General features: G+C 42.1%; 1 protein-coding gene across 2 annotated transcripts in view; it reads right to left on the bottom strand.

The window, feature by feature from the left end:
- Positions 1-941: 941 nt before the first annotated feature.
- raph1a (Ras association (RalGDS/AF-6) and pleckstrin homology domains 1a) overlaps positions 942-21,331 on the bottom strand; it is a 60,776-nt gene continuing 40,386 nt past the window's right edge. For both annotated transcript variants that reach the window (XM_076746480.1, XM_076746481.1), the window contains 11 exons: positions 16,708-16,785; positions 15,189-15,263; positions 14,131-14,215; positions 11,734-11,855; positions 11,515-11,580; positions 10,877-11,020; positions 10,651-10,761; positions 10,185-10,283; positions 9,885-10,005; positions 9,526-9,656; positions 942-7,377 (listed from right to left, as the gene is read on the bottom strand). In XM_076746480.1, the coding sequence (XP_076602595.1) occupies positions 4,996-7,377; positions 9,526-9,656; positions 9,885-10,005; positions 10,185-10,283; positions 10,651-10,761; positions 10,877-11,020; positions 11,515-11,580; positions 11,734-11,855; positions 14,131-14,215; positions 15,189-15,263; positions 16,708-16,785 (3,414 nt within the window). In that variant the 3' untranslated portion in view covers positions 942-4,995. The remainder of the gene's footprint in view (positions 7,378-9,525; positions 9,657-9,884; positions 10,006-10,184; positions 10,284-10,650; positions 10,762-10,876; positions 11,021-11,514; positions 11,581-11,733; positions 11,856-14,130; positions 14,216-15,188; positions 15,264-16,707; positions 16,786-21,331) is intronic.

The following is a 21,331-nucleotide window of genomic DNA, read 5'->3' as shown; positions in this document are numbered from 1 at the left end:
TAGAGTGGGTGACATCATCGCCAGAGTGGACAGGAGCTGTAAAATCTTCCAAAATAACTTCTCTTCAACTCACTCTTACTCCCACAAGCTTCACTCTTAAGAAAAGGAAAACTTGTCGTCTTTCAGAAAATGAGCCTTTTAAAACAATCAAGACTTCATTTTCAAATCTGTGCCCTTCAGCTCTCACTGACTGCCGTGTTATTTACCTTTCAGGCAAAAACTCAGACTTTTGAAGGTCATTTCTTGCCTGTTTTTCACTTTATCCACAGAAATTTCACGTCTATGTCTCGAGCAGCATCTCAGGATGCTGACGGAGTCGCTTCAATGATGACCTACACTTTTTGAAAGAGGGACCTGTTTGAGTGGTTGTTCTTGCTCTTTTCAGCTAGTTGCAGTTACACACAGCTGATGTTGATTATCTTATTAAACCATTAAATCAGTTTGTTCCTCTGTTCTGAACACTGAGTTGTCTCTCTCTCTCTCTCTCTCTCTCTCTCTCTCTCTCTCTCTCACACACACACACAGCTTGTCTTCATCAGATCCTCCTCATCATTCTCTCCTTCCTCCTCTTTTGTCTCTTCTGTCTCTCCTTGAACTCTCCGTCCTCCCTGCGTACACTTTCTTCTCTTACTCCATCCTCACTTTTTCAGCAGCGCAGTGTTATACATTTTAGCATTAAAGCTTTCAGGCAATTTTACTTTTCTGCATTTCCAGCAATGTTGCCAAATGTTTTTCAGCTCTCAGCGTTCACACAGCATTTTCTTCAGGAATTCTAGTTATTACTAACACCTGTGCTTTCCCTACTGTGACTGGTGAAAGCGTCTATTCTGATCTGCATTCAGATTCTGTTTCTCAGTGTTTTCTCCTTTTGGACAGTGTCCCCAGAATGCATCAATATTGCAGTGTTTTCCCATGTATGACACCATAGCTCCACAACATGATCTTGGTTTGAACATTTTATTTAACATAAGCGTCTGGGCATGAAAACAGGAGATGATCCTTGTTTTTTTGATGCCTCACACAAATCTGTACTGAGAATTATAGACACAATGAGTTTGTCTGACCGTTAACCTTTCTAAGCTGTAACCTTCTGCTTCGTATGGTGCCTTCGAGTGAGAGTCCATTTGAACAATCCATTTATATTGCATTCACCACTTTGTAACTTTAGAATTTCTGATAGCTCAGAGTAGTGATGTTCAGGTTCTTTTAAATGTTGGAGAAAATAACTTCGGTTAAAAAAAAAAAGAGCTTTTGTCTACTCTTCTTGTTCCTAAACACGGACTAAAATTCAATTAAAACAAAATCACACACCATATTTAAAACACAAAGCAACAGCCACCTTTGTTAGCAAGTTTTCCCACAGATTAAACTACTTGAAAGCCAAGCATATCATAGACTGAACTTGCCTTGTTGAAAAGGTAGCCTCACAAATTCAAATTTGAAACAGTACTTTCATGTTCACCGAGTGGAGTAGGCTGACAGTGTGACTTTTTTGGTTTAATGTGATGTACAGAATGCTGTCAGGAGCTTCGGTCTCACTGCACCACTGCATGCATCATCAAACATCACAAAGACAACAAAGTTCACAGTGACTCAAACACACAGTGTGAAGCCATACCTCTGCCCAAGCCTTCTCAATACCTGAAACCCATCCGTAACACTTTAAATCCCCAAATTTCCAACCCCTGGGAACAGTCATCTTTGACCTGTGTAAAAACTCTAGGATTTGCATTTCAGTTTGATTAATGTTTCTTATTTATTTTAAATGCAACAGCAGGTTTGACACCAATAACAGGCATGTGCTCTGCCGGGTGTCCCTGAGCAACACATTTCACTCATCAGTTTTAAACCGTATGCTGTTCTTCAGTCACTGAAATAAACCATGATGTAAGCCTAGTGATTCATTTCCTGCAGAGCAGTGGACACAGGAAGTACTTCTCTGGGCTGAATTCTCCACTTCAACATTATCAAAAAACAGACAAATTTGAGTTAAAACTAATTGAAATAATTTTGTAGTCATAATTATCCATTAAAGTGAAATCTGAGTACTTAAAAATTGCACATCAAAAACCAAAATTGTAGTAGTAATGTCAAATTTTTGGCAGAGCTGTTGCACTGGTGTTGACATGTCATGCAGATAATGTTAATCTAGGAACTGCAAGGATGATGGAAACAGAAAGGTAGAAACAGACCTAGGTTCAGCTGCACGTAAAGTGTAAAAACTATATCTTTAGGAAGCCTTTATCAGCTGATCTGGACACAGATAAAAAAAGGGATGCTTGTCAAGAGCAACAGACTAGCTAACTTAACTGACTAGGTCACTAGTCACTAATCTGATGTAGCCACTCCCCTGAAAAAAATACTATCATGACTACCTTACTAACTGACAGACGACATTTCTTCCAAAAATGTTACTAAAAACCACCATGACTAGCTAATTAGATAGCTAATTCTCAAAGTGACTCAGGGTGGATCTATTAGGCATCTTTCTCTAAGTGCCACTGCTTTCTATAGTGCTTGAAACTGCCTCCTGGCACCAAGGTCTGTTTTTCATTTCTTTAAGAGTGCTCTTCTTTCTTTGTGTCTCTGAGCACTTAAGGTCAGTACGCTCAGGAAGAAAGTAGTGAAAAATCTGCACCATAATTTCCCAGAGCCCAGATTGACATATTTTAAAAGGATCATTTTGTTCAAACAAGAATCCAAAGCCCAAAGCTTTTCAGTTAACCATCATAGATGGTTAGTAAATACTAAGATATGAGATGCATCTTGCTTAAAATCATTACTTCAATAATTCTAAACCTTGTTGCAGAAAAATTTCCTGTCAATTGACTAATAAATTAATTACCTAATGGCTTCAATCCCAAATATTAGTTTAAAATTCGGTTGAATTTGGCAAAATAAAAACTCAGAGGCTCCGTTTGTCACACATTCCTAAATATCATAGCAGAGGAGGCTGGAGATTACAGTTAAAACAACAAAAACAATCTTATTGTTTACACAGCAGAAACAGATGCAAAACACTGAAATTACCCCAAGTAAGAAATAAAGAATTATATCTGGATATGGGAGCACATGAAGGTTACAACTGTAAAATAACTTGACAGGAGAATTCTGTAATTGCCTGTTCTAATATCAGCTGTCATGACTATTTTCAGAATCACTGTTCCATTAATGGGAAATTAAGGCCTAACAAGGGGTATGTTCTCAAGCCTGACTGTTATCTCAGCCGTCTACTCTCAGCCATGTCAGTTGCTGCTTGTTGTCCAACATCAACTCCTCCCAGTCGTCCTTTATGCTCAAATTTGGATTTTCTGGCTGCAGTAGCTGACAAAGATGGCAGTGTGTGAATGGTAAACCTCAACTCCTGGCTTCAAAATGGCAGAAGTTTAATGGCCGACATCACAGAACTTACAGTCAAGGGTTTTCTGCAGGGTATGATGTTACCACACACCTGTGAGGAAAGAGTATGGTTTTTCAGGCACTTGTTCCGTGGATCCCTTGGGCTTCTCTGATCATATAAGATGCTACCGTATGTGGACACACACCTTAAATAACTAACTAGACGACTGTCCGACCAGTTACTAAGATGACAAGCAAGTGACTGACTGATGAGCCCCTTCTTTCAGACTGAGTTCATTGTAGCTGACTAGATGCTTGGTTTACTTACAAAAAATGGCCTAACTGACTGGCTGCAAAGCTGCGTGACTGATGAAGTAACAGAACAGTTTTTAGAGTTTGTTGAAAGAAGACGGTAATCAAATCTACCACCAAAATGTGCCCAAATTGGTTTGTTGTTGCTGACTGACTCACTGGCTAAGATGAGCTCAGATTAAAGGAGGTTCTGGTTGAGTCTCTGCGGGTCAGGCCTGATAGTGAAAAAATTATCTATATTAATTTTAAATTTAGATGTCTTATTTGGACAACTGGGATGAAGGACACATGGATCTAAAAGTGCAAACTATGTCCTTACCTTACCTTACAGAGGTAAGGGAAGATGTGTGAACCAGTTGGTTTATAGGTCCTTCTTGTGTGATAATTGTAATAATACTGTGTGATGTAATCTGATTTCAAACTGGTTAGCATTTCAAAACATCTGTAATCTGAGGACAGACTGTCTTGATTCTCAAAATGAATTATGAGAACTATTTGTTTTAAGAATTACGTTTTATCCCTTGCAGTCACCAACCAATCAGTCATGAAGCTCTAAGTTTAAAGAAATATGATTTGATAAAATGGTCCAAATATAATCTCAGTAAAACAAACTGTATACTAGTTTGGTAACCCGGATCAACACTTTGACGATACAGACCCATGTCCAGTCAAACTCCTTCTCTTATGACACTTCTTAAAAACTTCAAATAATTATAATAATAACAACATATCTTTCCAGTATTAAATAATCTTATATAAAACACACACAAAAAAGTTTGACATAAATGGCATTGCTCCACCCCCTGTTTCACAACATACATTTCTCAACACAACATCCCACTCTTGCATCTGTTGTTCCTTCCATTGATCCCTCCTTCCCTTCATCGGTAACGCTACTTCCATTGCCGCGGCTCCATGCAGTACCAGTAATTTTGCAGCAAATTGTCTCTGTTGCTGTTGTCGATCAAGTCTCGTCTTCTGTATATTTCAATGCAAAGCTGCACAGACATTGTGAAAAAAGCTTGATAGGTGACTTTTTCTGGCTTGCTTGTATACAGATGTATATACATATATATATTTTTACTCATGTCATTGGATTAAACATGTATTGGTATGATAGCAATGATGAGGGTGATAATAATAATGAGGATAGTAGGAACAATCATATTCTGAGATTAAGAGTCGGAAAGACGGCTTGCTACTACTCGGAATCCAAGGGTAGATGGTTTAGGATGAGGAGAGACAGACAAGTCAAGACAGACATTGAGTACTTCTTCTCTGGAGGAATGATGAGACCTAAATAATCCATTCAGTTCTTTAGGCTCCACCCAGTGTCCTTACTCCCTACCACTCACTGGTCAGTTTGGTGCTTTGGTCCCGTTTTGGAGGTGCGGGAGGTGGGCCTCGCCGCAGCGTTGCATAGCCTGAGATGTTGGCATGTTTGGTGGAGTGGGAGTGTGTGTGGTGGCGAGACAAAGTTTGGGAGTGTCCTCGGACACCCTGCTGCTGCTGCTGCAGGAGCTCGGGGGGAGGAGGTGGGAGGAGTGCCATGTCGTCCATGGTGCCCACAGGCTCCATCTTAGAGGAGGAGATGAGGTGGGAAGAGGTGAGCGAACCGTGGCGGGACACTGACTTCCTCTTAAGGGTGCGATTGAGGTCTTCCAGGAAGAGAGGCTTTAGTGCCAGGGAGCCTGGCCCCACTGCTTTCGGGGAGGTGGGGGGGACAGGAGAGGACGAGGAAGAATAAGAGGACAGGGAGGGAGGTGGGGTCTGAGACAGGGGAGGTGGTGAAAGGGGCACTGAAGTTGTACTGTCATACTGTTTTGTGTTGCTGGCCCGTCGGTTCAGTGTTGGAGGAGGAACTGCCCCCTTCTTCAGTGAGCCTTGTTTCCATGATGATGACGACAAGGAGGAGGTTGCCGATTGCTGAGGTGGCTGCATCTGAGGCTGGGGGTTCACCACAGCGACCTTTGGGGGGTGATGGAATTCTGATGGGTGGGGAGGAGGAGGGAACAGCTCAGAGTCACTCGGGGGAGGTGGGAAGTAGTCAGGTGATGAGTCAACATGAGGAGGCTGGGAGGGGGGAGGTGGGGGAGGGGGGGATGGGAACTCAGATGGCTGATGGTGCTGGCCTGTTTGCAGCCCCTGCAGCGCCAACGGGAGATTTGCCAAATTCAACTTGCCTGGCTTAGGGAGTGGAGCAGGAAGTGAGGCAGAATCTTTTGATGGAGACCCAGTCACTGACGAGGAGCTGGACGAGGTACCTGTTTGAGGAGCTTGGCCAAATTTGTTGACCAGGCTCTCCACCTTCTTTGGTCTCTCATCCTGGGTCTCACCTGATGACCGGATCGAGGACGCTCTCTGTGGGGTTGGTGGAGGCCCTCGCTTGGTGGAACCTGTGGACGAGGTCGAAGGCGACTTCTTTATTGGGGAGCCTGTCTTGGAGGAGGATGAAGAGGGAGGAGGAGGGAAATCTCCTAGGGAGCTGTCAGGAGGAGGTGGAGGGAACTCTGGGGACTGAGGAGCCACAATGCCTCCTGGCTGCCACTTTGGTTTGGCCTTGACTGCTGGAGGAGACTGAGGAGCACTGAACTTAGATCCTTCTATGGAGTTGGAGGCAGGCAGAGAGGAAGGGGCAGAATTTCCGGGGAACTGATTGACAATCTGTTTGACCAAAGAGGAGGTAGCCGCCGCAATGGAGACTGAAGACGAGGAGGAAGAGGGAGAGAGGGCAAGGTTTTTGGAGGAGAGGCTGTGCTGCTTTGGCAGAGTGGGAGGTGGCTGATTTGGGGAATGTCCTGTTGAGAAGCTTTGCTGCTTTTTAACTGGCCCGTGGCTGCTTTGTGGCTGCGTTGGTGACACAGGTGAGAGGGCAATTGGAAGGGAAGAGGGACCTGAGGGTTTGGGAGCAGTTTGAGGGGGAAAACCACCAGTGAAGGTTTTGGGAGGTGCAGGAGGGGGTGCATTGGGGGACAGAGGCTGGAGGACTTGCAGGGAGGTAGGAGGAGAAAGCTCAGCTGTAGGCGGGGGAGGAGAATGATCTTCAGTCACTGGTGGGCTGAAGTCGTACACCATGTTGGGAAACTTCTGTGCCAGGAACTGCTGGAGGCCCTTGTTGGAGAGTTGAGTGCAAGAGCTAAGGATTGTCTCTGGAGGTGGGGGCAGAGGCAAACCATTGGTCTCCTGGCTCTCTGGTGGAGGAGGTGGGAGGTAGTAGGCCTCCTGCCCTTCCTCGTCCAGTGGGGGTGGGGGTGGGAGAGCAGAAGGGCTTGATGGACCAAATTTCAGTGCGGCCATAGCTGAGCCAGGAGCCGGCACTGCAGGTGGAGGAGGAGGGGGTGGAGATGGTGGTAGTTGAGGAGAGGTGCTGTAAACAGCTGGAAGGGTGTTGTAGCTGGGTTTAGTGAACTGGATGGGAAGGGAAGGTGGAGCGGCTCCTGCCGGTTGTGTCCTGGGCTGGCTCTGGTTCTGTAAGCGAGCCAGTGTGCTGTACTTGATATATGAGGAGGTAGGTGTTGGCTGATGGGCCACACTTGCAATGGGGGGAGGAGGCGGAGGTGGAGGAGGTGAGGGCGGTGATGGGGAGGAATCATCAGATGGGATGAGGCCGTCAGTGTAGCTGGTCCGAGAGGGTGGGGTCTGAGGCTGAGAGACAGGGAGGGGCTGTGGGGAGAGGGAGGGTATCTGGAGAGGGATAGGTCTACTGATAGGGTCGATCTTCATCATCTGGAGAGAGAATGGAGAGGGGGGGAGAAGAAGAAAACAAAAAAGAAGGAACAAGAGAACAAGGGAAGCAAAGAGAATGGAATGTGCAAAGAGGAGGGAGCATAGAGGTAGTGAGAGAAGCAGTGGAGGTGAAGAGACACAAGAGAAATGAGAGGGAAGAAGAGAGACAAAATTATAACAAGTGAAAAAATATAAAAAATACAAGAAGATGCAAGAACAAGATGCAAGAAATCAAACAGCCAACCAGTGCAGTCTGAGAACACACAGCTACTGAAACTTCCACTGGAACATAGATTAAGGTCAATTGCAACCAGAGCATGAAATTTTCTCACCCACTGTCAAAACACTGTCCTACAATAATTAGCTCAACGTTACATTTATTAGAGCTTTGTAATTTCATTGCCAGCTGCAAGTGAAGGAGGTAACATCAACTAAGGTCAGTCCATCTATCTGGCCATTCTCTTAACTGTTGAGCTTATGCTTAATGCTTAACAGATTTAAATTCTAAACTATGGGGGGTTGCTTCCCATTAGCTTAGCTTCAGTTTTATGGTTTAGTTCAGGTTTAAACCTGTGTGTATGGAACAAAGTAAAGTGGTCTCTAAAATCCAATTTCTGTGTCCTCAGACATTAAAACAGACACTAATAATGTTGTGTTCCTCAGAAACTTCTGTGGAGTTGATCTTAAACAAATGTCATCATACATCCAATTTAGCTGCAGTGTAGCTGCAGTTCAGCTGAACCCGTGTTTATTTTTTTTTGCCACTTCTGGATTATCTGGACCCATTCTAAACAGCAGCTATGATGCCAAGTGACAGAGCAACAGCCCCTATCAGACTGTCTTTCAGTGGTATCAAACAGGCTCTGAACTTTTCTGTAAACTGGTTGAAAGGTTGCAGTGTCAAACAGCATTTATCAGGTTACAATATGGTTTGAAACTGGGTCAAATAGGTTGTAAACTGGATCTAAAATGTGACAAAAGTGTGCCTAATTGTGCCCTGAATTTTATTTACTGGTTAGGACATTCCATCACACCACAAGGTTAGAACAAATCAACAGTTCAGCTGCAGCCACTTCTATACAAAGTTCACCTGAAACTTGTCATGACATGAGAAGCTTCATACAATACATATATCCATCATATACAACGTGATTTGACAATTTGTGTTTGTGTTGGTGGCTGCTGAACTTCTGTCTTAGTTCATCCTGATTTAATGTACTGTGCATCATCAGTAGTTGTTAATATCCACCTTAAGTAAAGAGCGACACCAGAGACACCAGAGACACAGTCCAGTGTTTTGCTGCTCATCAACTATTGTGTTGTGTATGTTTTTTGGCCTCTTTCGATTTGTACAATTTAACACTGGTGAAAATACTTGTGACTTACATAATTGAACACATAGGGTTAAAAAACAGCTGAATAATGAACTCTTTCTGGATTATTATCGTCCCAAATCATTGATAGATTTGAACCAGTCACCTGAAATACTTGAATCGACATTGAAAGCTTGCATTCCAGGTCAGCTAAATTCTGACTAACTGAGTGAATTACAACGCCTGCAAGATCTATCAAACCAAATATATCCCATATCAAATATAGATTTTTAAAATATAATTGCACTGCTCTATGGCTAACATTTGGATTTGTTATATTGTGAAGAGTGAGAGGAGCAAAAGTTGGGTTTCATCGTTCAAAGACATCTGACCACCAATGAATATGCAGTATCAGATGAGGGTTTGATGTAAACATAGCGTGTTTATGTTCAGTCACTTAATGTAACAGGAAGTGTTACCGTGAAGATCAAGAACCATACTATGTCTTTTTTCCTATCTAAAGTACTACATGGTGAACACAGCTTGTATAAGTTGTTGATGGGAATACAAACTGGGTCAAAGGTCACGTCAAAGTATCAACACAAACAGCTTAGCGTTTTAAAGGCTGCAGCCAAACTGTTACCATGCCTGTTACATCACTTCCTGTCTAACCTCCACTCCCTCCTCCTCCTCCTGCACAAAGAGGAACTGGCATACGTCCCTTCACCTTAGAGCGCTGGCAGGGAAGCAGAAAGGAAATTTGGGAAATGTGGTTCACAGGTAAACATGGCAATGAGCAGAACGGACAGGACAGAGTGTTTGTGTGTGTTCACACCTCTCCTTGCGTTCCTCTCCTCCAGGCATCAGAGAAGATGGAGCTGACAACACTCTGGGAGCGGGTGTGGCCTGATGATGTCATCTCTGATACACCACTGTCTGACTGGCTGGAGTGGTTGGACTGGGACTCTGGAGTGTGGACACATAAGCAGAGGTATGTTTCATTTAACTTTTACTGCAGATCATGCTTCTTCTTTTGACTTGTTGATATTTATGGATATTTATTTACTGATGCACATTATTAATATCAAATTCAATTTTTCTGTTTTTGTATAACCTGTAGAAAATCTCTAAAAATCAAACATTTGGCCTTTGAACTTGCCAAAGTATGATCTCAGCCAAAGCGGACAGACAGACCTGGAAGGCTGGAGGAGCTTGATCCTGACTTAATGGAGGAAGAAGAGAGGGAGGACCAATCATAGGCCGCCTCCGTCCTTCTCATTGCCTCCTGGAAATTGATGTACAGCTGCTTCCCATACTGAGAGACAGACACACAGACAGCAGGTTTAGGCAGATATGTAATTACACAAAAATGACAAAACAGGACATTTACTGCAGTGAGCACAGTGCAGCATGGAGAGTGCTTCTACAGGATCAGACTTCAGCATATGATACAGGGGGCAACATTTTGTGTTTTACCACAGGACAAGTTACTACCTTGGCGATGCGAATGCTGTTGATCCATTGTTGGAGGGTTCTGACATCATCACAGCAGAGGTACTTGATGTACTGAGACTTCTTCTGGATCTGACCGTGCTACACAAACACACACAGCATGTTACTATGTTTACTAGTAGTGTTATTACTACTACTTTTTGAATTACTACTAAGTATTATTAGTAGAAGTCCTGTCACTATTGCTGCTACAAACACTCTAAAATATATATAGCTGTACTTAAATCATCTGAAATTAAAATCAAACCACTGCAGTATGAACATCATCAATCCAAAACCATTACTCTTCTATTATCTCTTTTCTTTGAAACAGATGTGTCACTACTATCTTACACCACTAGGTGGCTTTGGAAGACTACGATGCCACAAACCAGACAGTGGTGATCTATTCCAAACCTCATCACTCCTGTGTGTACATGTATGTATATGAGAGTGTGTGAGAGTGTACCTTCAGCACCATGCAGTAGTCTGTAGGAGCCTTGTACTTGCTCTTGTAGTCCTGACCGTGGTACACATTAACATGATCCAACTGGAGAAAACACACCAGGTCTCTGGATGCCTACACAAACACACACATTGAATTTCAAGTATGTTTTTTTTTCCATTTTATAAAAAAAAATCTTGCTGTGTTTTTCCTCCACATTGCCCTCGCAGCTTATTGTCATTAAACACACCTTGGCCTTTCCCTTGGGAACATAGTAGATGCCAGAAGCCCTCAGCAGAAAGTAGCGTTTCTTCCATGACTTCTTCCCATCCTCTTTCAGCCACAACACTCCCTCCATCTCAGGGACAGACACAGAGCTGCCGCCAAAACACTCCTGACACACACACACACACACACACACACACACACACACACACACACACACACACACACACAAAGAAACAACAGATTCAGTTCAGTTTCAGCCTAAATCACATTTTCACCAGTAACAATTTCCAGTATGAGCGTATTTTGTTGTGCAACCAGATAATGAACACTTATTCACCACCATGACACAGGTTTGTTTTCTAGATCTTGACAGTGAGCAGAGCCACGGTGGCTTAAAAAACAGGTCATTGGTCAATCTGGATGGTAGCTCCCAAGATACCTTACGTTGGGCTGAACGAGGTATGAGACAAAAGCTCAGGGGTCACCAGATTTGAGACTATACAAAAGTATCATACCCCTAGTTAAAATCGTGTTCACTTTCCTGGCTGATGTTTGCATCTCTACTACAAAGGGCATCTTTTTAGAAGAGAACTAGTACTAGTACTGGGTGAAGATGCATTTGAGGAAACAGCTGTGTACAAGAGAAGGAAACAAACTAACCTCCAACAGAGCCTCTTTGTTTCTTTCAGCCATCTCACATGTCTCCTTCCGCCCCAGCAAATAGTTCTGGAGCACACGGGGAGCAGGTATGAGACAGAAGGGACAAGAGAGACAGACGGACATCTGATCAGTAATTTAAAAACACATAGATTTTTTTCATTATACAAGCTGCCTTTTGGTGAACCCTCTGATAAGTTTGCGTGTGTGTCTGCATCTCACCTGTGGGTTTTTGAACAGGGCATACTTCTCGATACGTTCTGTGAACATCAGGCGGTTCTGGCTGTCTCTGGTCCAGTTCAGCAGGTTCTCCACCAGGTTCTCGTGATCCTCAAAAATCCGCTCTGTCCAGAGTGAATTCAATATTTCAGTTAGTTCTGAGTTAAATCAGGTGATCCAGGATAATATATGTGTGGTAAATCAGTGAAATACACCTGTTATCAGTCAGCAGGTAGAGCCAAGTATACAGCCATGAATTAACGCACAATTCATGATTCACACATTACATAAACATGTTCTGTAGGTTAAGTCAATGTGTTTCTATTCTATTCTATTATCATCAGATTTTTGGGGATTCTGAAAAAGAGTTTCTGTAATTTTGAAATGTCCTTTCGCATTAACCACGGCGGTGGCCATGATTATCCCTAACTGTTCAGAGGTGACTCCTGCCATGGCAGCAAAAGCATCGCTTGCTGAATTCACCTGTAATCTTCAAGTAAACTTCCTCAAACAGGTCTGCAAGGTTCAGCCTCCAACTGGAGTAGAATTCCAAGTTAACTCAATGTTACCACAATGCTTTGTGTGATTTTTCAGCACAGATTCTAATTTGCTTGGGAACGGGAAAATGAAGAGGACTGTCGCTGCAGAGACTTTCCCCGCTCATAACCCAGAGGCAGCATGTCTCGTGGCAGTCTGCTGCCCTCATTCCCTCTCTTTCAAACTCTGTCTCACACCCCAGCTGCTCTCACTGGCTTTCAGATGTTTTCCTCTGGGGGCTGAAATGGACAAAACCATGTCAGCTGTGACCCACATTGAATTTGTGGACTACTGTGTTGACCTCACTAACAAAAAGTGCCTTTTTTATTTGGGGCCAGATGTATTTAGTTAATATGGGAAATTAATACTTGGAACAAAAAATCAGCACTATTACTGTTACAACAGCAAATACTACAGCTTCTAGTGCTCCTATGACTACTACTACTGACAACAATGAAAATGAAAATAATTATTCTTATGAGATAATTATTATTATATGATGGTGTAATTTTCTGCAGGGTACAGTGTGAGGCCAGCCTGCAGTGAGGGGTCAGAGGTTATGATCTGACAGGAAGTAAGTCTCTTGCCAAAGGGCACTCAGCAGGGTGGTGGTGCTAGTGGCACTGGTGTGTGTGTGTGTGTGTGTGTGTGTGTGTGCAGGGGGTTTTGTCAAAGGGTTTGTCTCCTGTGGCTACGTACACAACTTATTCTTATCTTAATTAGCACAGGAGCCAAGTTAAATCTTCCTGGCCTTCAGCCCAGGTTTTAGAGACACATGGAACAGATTTGTGTAAATAAAGAAAAGGTTTACGTTCAGCTGAACGTGTCACAACGAGCTACATTTTACCTTCTCTCTCTCTCTCTCTTTCATAACGATGCTGACTGGCTGTTCAGCAGAAGCCCTGAAGATGTAGGTTAGGTCACACGCATCATTGCACCGGACCTACATAAAGACTCTGTGTGGGTGTGTGGATGTGTGTGTGTGTGTGTGTGTGTGTGTGTGTGTGTGTGTGTATGTGTTTGTCAAAGAGTGTTAAGTGGAGTTGAAGCTTGTAGTACAGTGAGTGCTGGCAAACACACATCTTGCTCCCCAAAGGAGGTGTGGTGTGTGTGCGTGTGTGTGTGTGTGTGTGTGTGTGTGTGTGTGTGCTTGCATCTTTATAGCTGAATATCTGTGCTAGTAGTGGTGGGCACAATGTTACTGACTACAAACACACATGTATTCAACGGCTTTCCCTGAACACACCGGGAAACCTGGAACAGGACACACTACTCCACGTTTGTGTCAAACTAGTAATTAACTAAATCAGGTTGCATCACTCAAAAGGCTTTTCTGTCTAAGCTAGTAAACCATTAGATATGACTTCACTCTGTTGCTACAAAACACCTTTAGCAATTTCAAAACATAAATGACTCAACAGTATGAACACTGAAGTCACTGCAGTATTTTAAGCTACAACAGCACTTCAAAAATGGAAGGCCAAGGTGTTATACTACACACAAACTTATATTTCTAAAACTAGCTCATCCAATTAGAATTACTAAGTCACTGACTTATCTGAAATATGCTATCTATTTAAATTAACCTCTTCTCACTCTGGGCCAGTGACATAAAAGCATGTGTAAAACCCTTATTATATGATATGATATATAATAATGTATAGATCTTGACTTGATAAACATGTTGTGGTTGAACTTATGAAGAGCTGGTCTGGTCCAACTGCCTGCTGAGATCTAACAGCCAACTGTGTATGTACTGAGTGTTTCAGCAGTTAATAGAACAAAGCAGCATTTGTGTGTGTGTGTGTGTGTGTGTGTGTGTGTGTGTGTGTGTGTGTGTGTGTGTGTTTTGTGCACGCTCACCCATCTGCAGCTCACTGATGGTTTCCACCAATGACCAGTCAGGACTGTAACCACAGTGAGATTTCTCCAGCAAACTGTCCAAAACCTGAAGAAGAGGAGACACTGTGAGCTTAACACTGCACTAACAGCACTACCACGGTTAATGGTGCCATTACTGCTGCTAGTGATGCTAGTACCAACTACTGTTAATGATGCTAGTACTATTACTGCTTATGAAACTGTTACTTACACAACAATTTCAAATGTCAGAAGTACTGCTAACAACACAACTACTACCACTACAGCTTATGACACTACTACTAGAACTACTGACTAATCTTACAAATGGTACCACCATAAAAAAAAAAAAAGTTGTCAAATAAAAGCTAGGTGGTGCAAATTAAAGGCAGAGGAAAAAACAAAGGTGGATAAACATTATCTGCCACATGTCACATTATCTGCACGCATGATATTTCCATTGCTTTAATTTAATAAGTTCAGTAATATAATCATGCTAGTTTCAACACTGTGTTGTTCTCATTTTAAATGTTATTATCCAGTTTCAGTCACAGCGGGTTACGTGTGTTAATATCTCAACCAAACTTTTTTTGTAGTAACGTAAAGTGCCACATGGCAGTTGCTATATTTCAAGTTTGTATGGGAACCTTTTCAAGTCAGTGAGTTTTGACTGAAGGGTTTTTCTCCACTGAAACGTTAGAGGGCTTTCAATTTGAAATAGATACAGGAAGTGCCATTATGTATGTTTTAACTGTGTCATGTATTAACCTTAAGTGGATCAACACGAGGGTTCATTATATATATTTATTATATAAGCTTCATTATACTATACTTATAACAGAATTAGAAATTATGGCCTGCCTCTAATACAACCCTGCTTCAAAGGCTCCGGTCAGTATTTTAGGAAATATGGTAATATTATTGTTAAGAATATTACTGCAAATATTACTACTGGCACAGCTACTATTACTTGTACTGTGACATCTCCTGCTTTTCATCTAACTTCTGCTACGTTACTATTATTGTATCCTTACTATAAGTGTAATGTGAGTCAGTCATACCTGTCTGACTGTCTGTCTCTCGTCCACCATCATGGTTTTTGAGCTCTCATCTGACAAATGGACTCGAATCACCAGCTGCGAGAAAGAAAGAGAGAAAATGACCATTTACATTTTTATTACCAAATCACACATCAATGTCAAATTTTGTTGCTAAAGTCATCATGAGGTCACCTTGGTTTGTGCATTTTTTCTGCATGTATAGAAAGTTCAGTATCAAGCGCACAACGATGTCTATAACAAGCTGGAATTATCAAAGCTATTCTTAAAAAACAGAATAGACATAGAAGGTTTGCCTTAGGTTAGCACTACTGGATCACAGAATTTCAGCTGAAAATACTGTGGACCGACAACACAGTTTATACCTATTCTAAATGTCAAGTAGATGACAGAGTGCTGACAGAAAAACAGGTTCCCAATCAGTAATCAGTAATGATCAGTAATGATTAGTAACGATCAGTAATGGTCAGTAATGATCAGTAATGATCTAGGGTCATGTACACTTTTCCGGACTGGAAAACAAATTGAAAATTAAAGTGGATTTGGGGGAAAAACAGTATCCTCTCCTGTAAGGCAACACTGTGGGGACGTCAACTAAATGTATGTTTAAATCATTTAATACTTCTTCTTTTGGAGCCCAAACTATTTCAAATGTAAGTAACATATTTAGCGTCTGATTTATACTGCTTTCTGGAAAAAAAGGACAGATTTGAAGGACAGAAGAAAAACAGATATAACTGGCGAATCCTAACTTTTGAACAGTGGTGTATGGATGTGAACGTGCATTTCAAAGTGATTCAACTTTCCACGAACTGTTTGATGGATTCAGTATATGTAAGTTGCACACATTATCACAGCACATTGTGTTTTTATAAACCCAAATTTAGATGAGAAAAATGGCGTATCCATGCATCATTTATACAACTGACCCATTTGAACACCTATCAGCCAATCAAATGAAAGTATGTTTCATGTCCACAGTAAAAATGAGGTTGAATGCTTGTCATGTTGTTTTTTGATCATATTATTGTTCAATATCCCTTAAATGATATTGCTTTGTGTGTGTGGTGAACATGTGTGTGTGTGTGTGTGTGTGTGTGTGTGTGTGTGTGTGTGAGAGAGAGAGAGAGTGCAGGGGCAGAAAGATCCACTGTCACTTTTCTGGAGCTTTGTGCAGGATCAACATACAGACGATTAGACTCAACAAACTCACAGACAGGTAGCTGGAAATCTGTCTCTGTGTAACAAATCCAGGTTGTTAATCCAGTCTCTCTCTCTCTCTCTCTCTCTCTCTCTCTCTCTCTGTGTGTCTGTGTGCGGGATTGGGGCTTAACTTGCAATGGTCATTATGCTGAGTGCTCTGTGTGTGTGTGTGTGTGCTGACCCCAGCTGTTATTGACCAGCACTTTCAATGTGGAGTAACACTGACCTGACCCAGAAAACTGAGTCCGCTGGACACGTGCCAGATACAGACATACATCCCAACCAGCACATGCACACAGTGTGTGTGTTCTTGACTCACCTTTTTAACCTGGGCCTCTTTGATCTTCTCCAGGGCGACTCGGATATTATCTGCCTTTAGCTTGGCAGCCTGCTCCTCCTGCACACGCGCACGCACACACACGTACACACACACACACACACACACACACACACACACACACACACACACACACACACACATTGATGACAGCAACAGAGATGATACACCAGTGAGTTGATAGTAACCAAAGGGATGGAATAACAGACACAACACCCGCTCCCTCTCAGGCCATATTACGGACACACATGGTCATCCTCTCACCTACCTGATTCCTCCAACAGGAATTCATTGTTTATTGTCAGCTGATTTCTCTCAAGCAACTAACACTTCTGTGTCTGCTTTGCATCAAACAAAACTACAAAATCTGGTATTAACAAAAAAAAAAAAAAAAGAAAGAAAAAGTCCAGTGTATTTGTTGGCAAAGATTGGACAAAGTGTCAGCGTGTTCCCGGTCCTGACAGATGACTGTGTGCCATTCGTCCTAACACATGGCTCCTGTCACTTTAGGCTTCTTCCAGATGGATTTGTTTATCATGCTAATGGCTTCCTGATGGATTGAAGGAAGAGCTAAAATGAAATTATGTGAAAGCAAATAACAGCAGACCGAGGTTAGACCCAACAAGACACAGGTGCACTGCCCAGGGAGCCCAAACTGTGAGGAATCATCAGACATGTCTGGTTGGCAGCGCAAAATCTGCTCCTCCTCCTCCTCTTCATAATCATTATCATCATCTCTGTGTTATCGTGGCTGCAGAGGAGTGAGATTGGATTAACGCTCAGACACTACATGTTGGTAGACAGTTACTGTTTCCCTGAAGGAGGATTATCCAAATGTCCCAAAGACAACACAGACACTCAAACTGCAAGCAATGCAAGCGTTTCTCTGTCGCTGCCAATGACAAACTAGAGGGCGGATGGAGACATGGGAGAGGGAAAAAGTCCAGTCTGTCTTCCTGTGACAACTCAGCAGTGAGACGATCAGCGATCACAGCTTCTTTCTCTTTCAGTTTGATTTGGCACAAACACCCGGCCTTTCAAAAAAAGAATCAGCCGTGAGGAAAATAAAGAGTTGACTGAGGCGGTAGAGAGGGATGGATGGTGGATGGAGGAGCAGAGGCAGTCAGACAGCCATTCCAGCAGAGCTGAGTGCAGGCACAAACACAAGATCTGGAAGCAAAAATAAAGAGTAGAAACAGAAACGCAAGTAGACATAAAAATAACAAGAATGATAGTAAATTTAGAAGAAATACTGACTATCTGACCAGCGGTTTACACTCTGAGCTGCAGGTTGACTAATGCAGTTATGCACTAATTCACAGACTGACTGACTCCTGCCTTGACTGAGAGCCATATTTGCTCACTAATCAAATAGTAAATCTACTGGCTGACCAGCAGAATAACTGACCACCTGGTTATTGATGCAACTGGCTGTTAGGTTTAGAGACTACCTCGCTAACTCGCTAACTGATTGAGCGCCTCATTCCCTGACTAGCTGGTAAATCAAAGTGAAAGATGCTACCTTGTCCTGTCACATCCTCCCTGGCCGAGCGAGACAGAGGGAATGAGAGGGAGACCGAGGGAAGTAGAGATGGACGGGGGTGGGGGAGGGGCGCTGCTGCTGTGCCAACTTGCATGCAGAGGCACTGATCTCTTTATCTCAAGCTCTCATGCCCCCTCCTCGCAGTCGCTCTATTCCTCACTCGCTCAATGCGACGCGGTCTTCCCGGCTTTCCACTTTTCTTATCAGATTTGTTTTTCTCCTCGTTTTTAGCGTCGTCGTTTTGTCCTCGTCTCACTCTCTAATTCACTCGTTATCTCTCTCTCAAGCACACTGTCACTCTTAGTGTGCAGTCAGTTTTAGGGGGTGATCTTTCAAGTCACTTCCCATGAGTGTCTGAATGTCTGTGCATGTCTTAGTGGAGGTGCTCCACTTAAGCCAGTTGTCTGACACACACACACACACTAGGTATTTATCACTTTTGGGGACATTACAGAGACTTACACCCTAAAATTTTATGATTTACTTTATGGGGACCTGCATTTTGTCCCCACGAGTAAGTGAATTCCCACAATGTGAAGAATACATGGGCAACACACACACACACGCACACACACACACACACTCACACACACACACACACACACACACACACACACACACACACACACACACACACACAGGAAGCATATTGTGAACGAGCGAAAGCGCAGAATGAAATGAAGATGATGGGAACGAGGAAGAGATTAGCAGCCAATCTCCTTATCGGCATCCCCCAAAACCCCCTGAAGTGTGTACACACACACACACACACACACACACACACACACACACGCACAAGACCCAAATTCTCCAAGCAGAAGCAGAGAATCCGACAGTATAAGCTCATGTACAGCTCCTTAATGACTAGCCTATGTTTTCTTGTTTGGAGTCAGCGTCTGTTTTTAAGGTTGACAGAGGAGGATCTAATTTAAAAGAATTAAGGCATCAAACACACAAGAATGTAGAATTAAATATAAAACATGAAATTCAGTGACGGTATTTAAATTTGCCAGCAGATCACATGTGAAAAGCTTATATCTGAATCACCAAACAGACACAAAATCAGTTCATAAAAGCATACTTGAGGTGTGTGGAAAAAGAAACAATATTATAAATATATAAAAATTATTGTGCTAAAATGTATGCATGAACGAATGTAAAATAGCCAATGTTATAATGCAATAATAAAATGTTATATAACAAAAACAGCCAGCTATATCAGTTACATGTACTATGACCGAATGAAAATACATGAATGTAATTCATTTGTTGGTGACTGTGAGCATTTACAATGTGTGAAAGACAAAAAATACGAAGCAGCGGTAATGGAAGGTTAATGCAGTGTTATGTAAAAATGTTCTGTTGCATAAATCTAACATTGTCAATTAGCATTGGCACGGACTAGTTGTGATGCACAAACATTAGAGTTGCGTAACACTTACTTGAGCTTAAATACAGCTAGAAATAATATATGGAGATGTGAATCTAGCAAAAAATAAATAAGAGGATTAATTTTGATGAAACATTAGATAATACATCATCTGTTAGTGACTTTTAACATTTGAACTGTAAGATAAAAGTCAACATTTTAATGACTGCATAAAAATAGTTCATAGAAATGTTAGTGTTAGCATGTTCCAAAGTGAGGAAGGTAACGCAGGTAGTCAGGGAATGTTAAAACACCAGTCGTACGCCATTATTCTCTGCTGCACGAATTAGCATTAGCATTTTAATGCTAGCTGACACTCTATGTTGTGTCAGCTAGCATTAGAGTGTTTTCACAATTCCTCATCAACAGAATATCTCATGCCTGAAGCAGCTGTCTAAAGAAGTGTCAGCTATCCTCATCTTCATCATCACAGCCATCACGATCATCACTGACCCCCTCATCTGTGTCTTCAACGACTTCATCATCACGCTAACAAAGTGTGCTAATGCAAGGCGCTGACCACACGTTTGATTTCCACACATTCAAATGTAGCACACTTAGCAACCGTGAGGCTACTCTCCAGACTGTCAGTGTTATCAAAGGTGTCTTCATGGTTTCCTTCTGACAAATTTCTAATCTTTTTTAAAAAATCCAGTCTAAAAAGGTCTCTAATGGTTGCTATTGTCCAATATCTTGTTTTTCAAACAGGGCAGCACCAACCACCTATTGATCTCAACTGTCATGTGTCCTCGAGCTTGAGATGCACGTATGGCCATGCATGTATGAGTATTATAATTTGTCGTTCTAAAGCCCAGAGGGGACTTCGCCATGGTTTCCCTCGACAGAATTCTGATGTACTTCCCCAGTAGAGTTTTTCATTTATTCAGAAAATCAGATCCATGGTTTACATAGGATAAGATAAAATAAGATAATCCTTTGTTGATCCCACAGCAGGGAAATTTGCAGTGTAGCAGCAGCAAAGGGGGCAGTGTAATAGAAAGAAGCATCAGTAAAATAATACTAATATATGTTGCTCTAAAACACTGTGTTTATCTGGCAAATGCTTTTGAGCAGAACACGAAATTCAATCATTTATTTGGACAATATCACTATGAAACTAAATCCCTAATTTATTTCCTCTTACAATACCATTCATTTACCAAATTAATCATGGTGTAATTAAAGTATTTCAGTGGGATCACAGATGTAATTAATTAATTTATGAAATGTATTGAAGGGAGTTTATTCACTTAAAAAATCCTTCTATCATTCAGGAAATCAGTGAAATCCCAATTCATATATGATAATCCACTCCCCATTCACTCATGCATGAAGCCCAAATCTGTTTTCACTGGACTCCTTTGGTCTGTGATGCTCTCTCACGGCATCATATTGCATTTTGATTTGGACATAAAATGCTCAGTTTCTAAACATCAGACATAAAGGATCTTTTCTGCAGTCTTGTTGTACTGCAGATGTCTGTGCATTTCTCTTTGCCACCTCCCACTGACATCAACGTCATTTCCAGCTTGCGGCGTAAACGTTTCCTCTCCATCTCATAGATATTCAGTTGACCTACATCACAGAGCTGCTATATTAACTTCTGCCCAGGAAAGCTCCTGCTGCCTTTGAAG

The sequence above is a fragment of the Chaetodon auriga genome, chromosome 13, assembly GCF_051107435.1.
Source record: "Chaetodon auriga isolate fChaAug3 chromosome 13, fChaAug3.hap1, whole genome shotgun sequence".
Classification (NCBI taxonomy): domain Eukaryota; kingdom Metazoa; phylum Chordata; class Actinopteri; order Chaetodontiformes; family Chaetodontidae; genus Chaetodon; species Chaetodon auriga.
The sequence above is the reverse complement of the archived record's forward strand: the minus strand, read 5'-3'. Positions and strand labels throughout refer to the sequence as shown.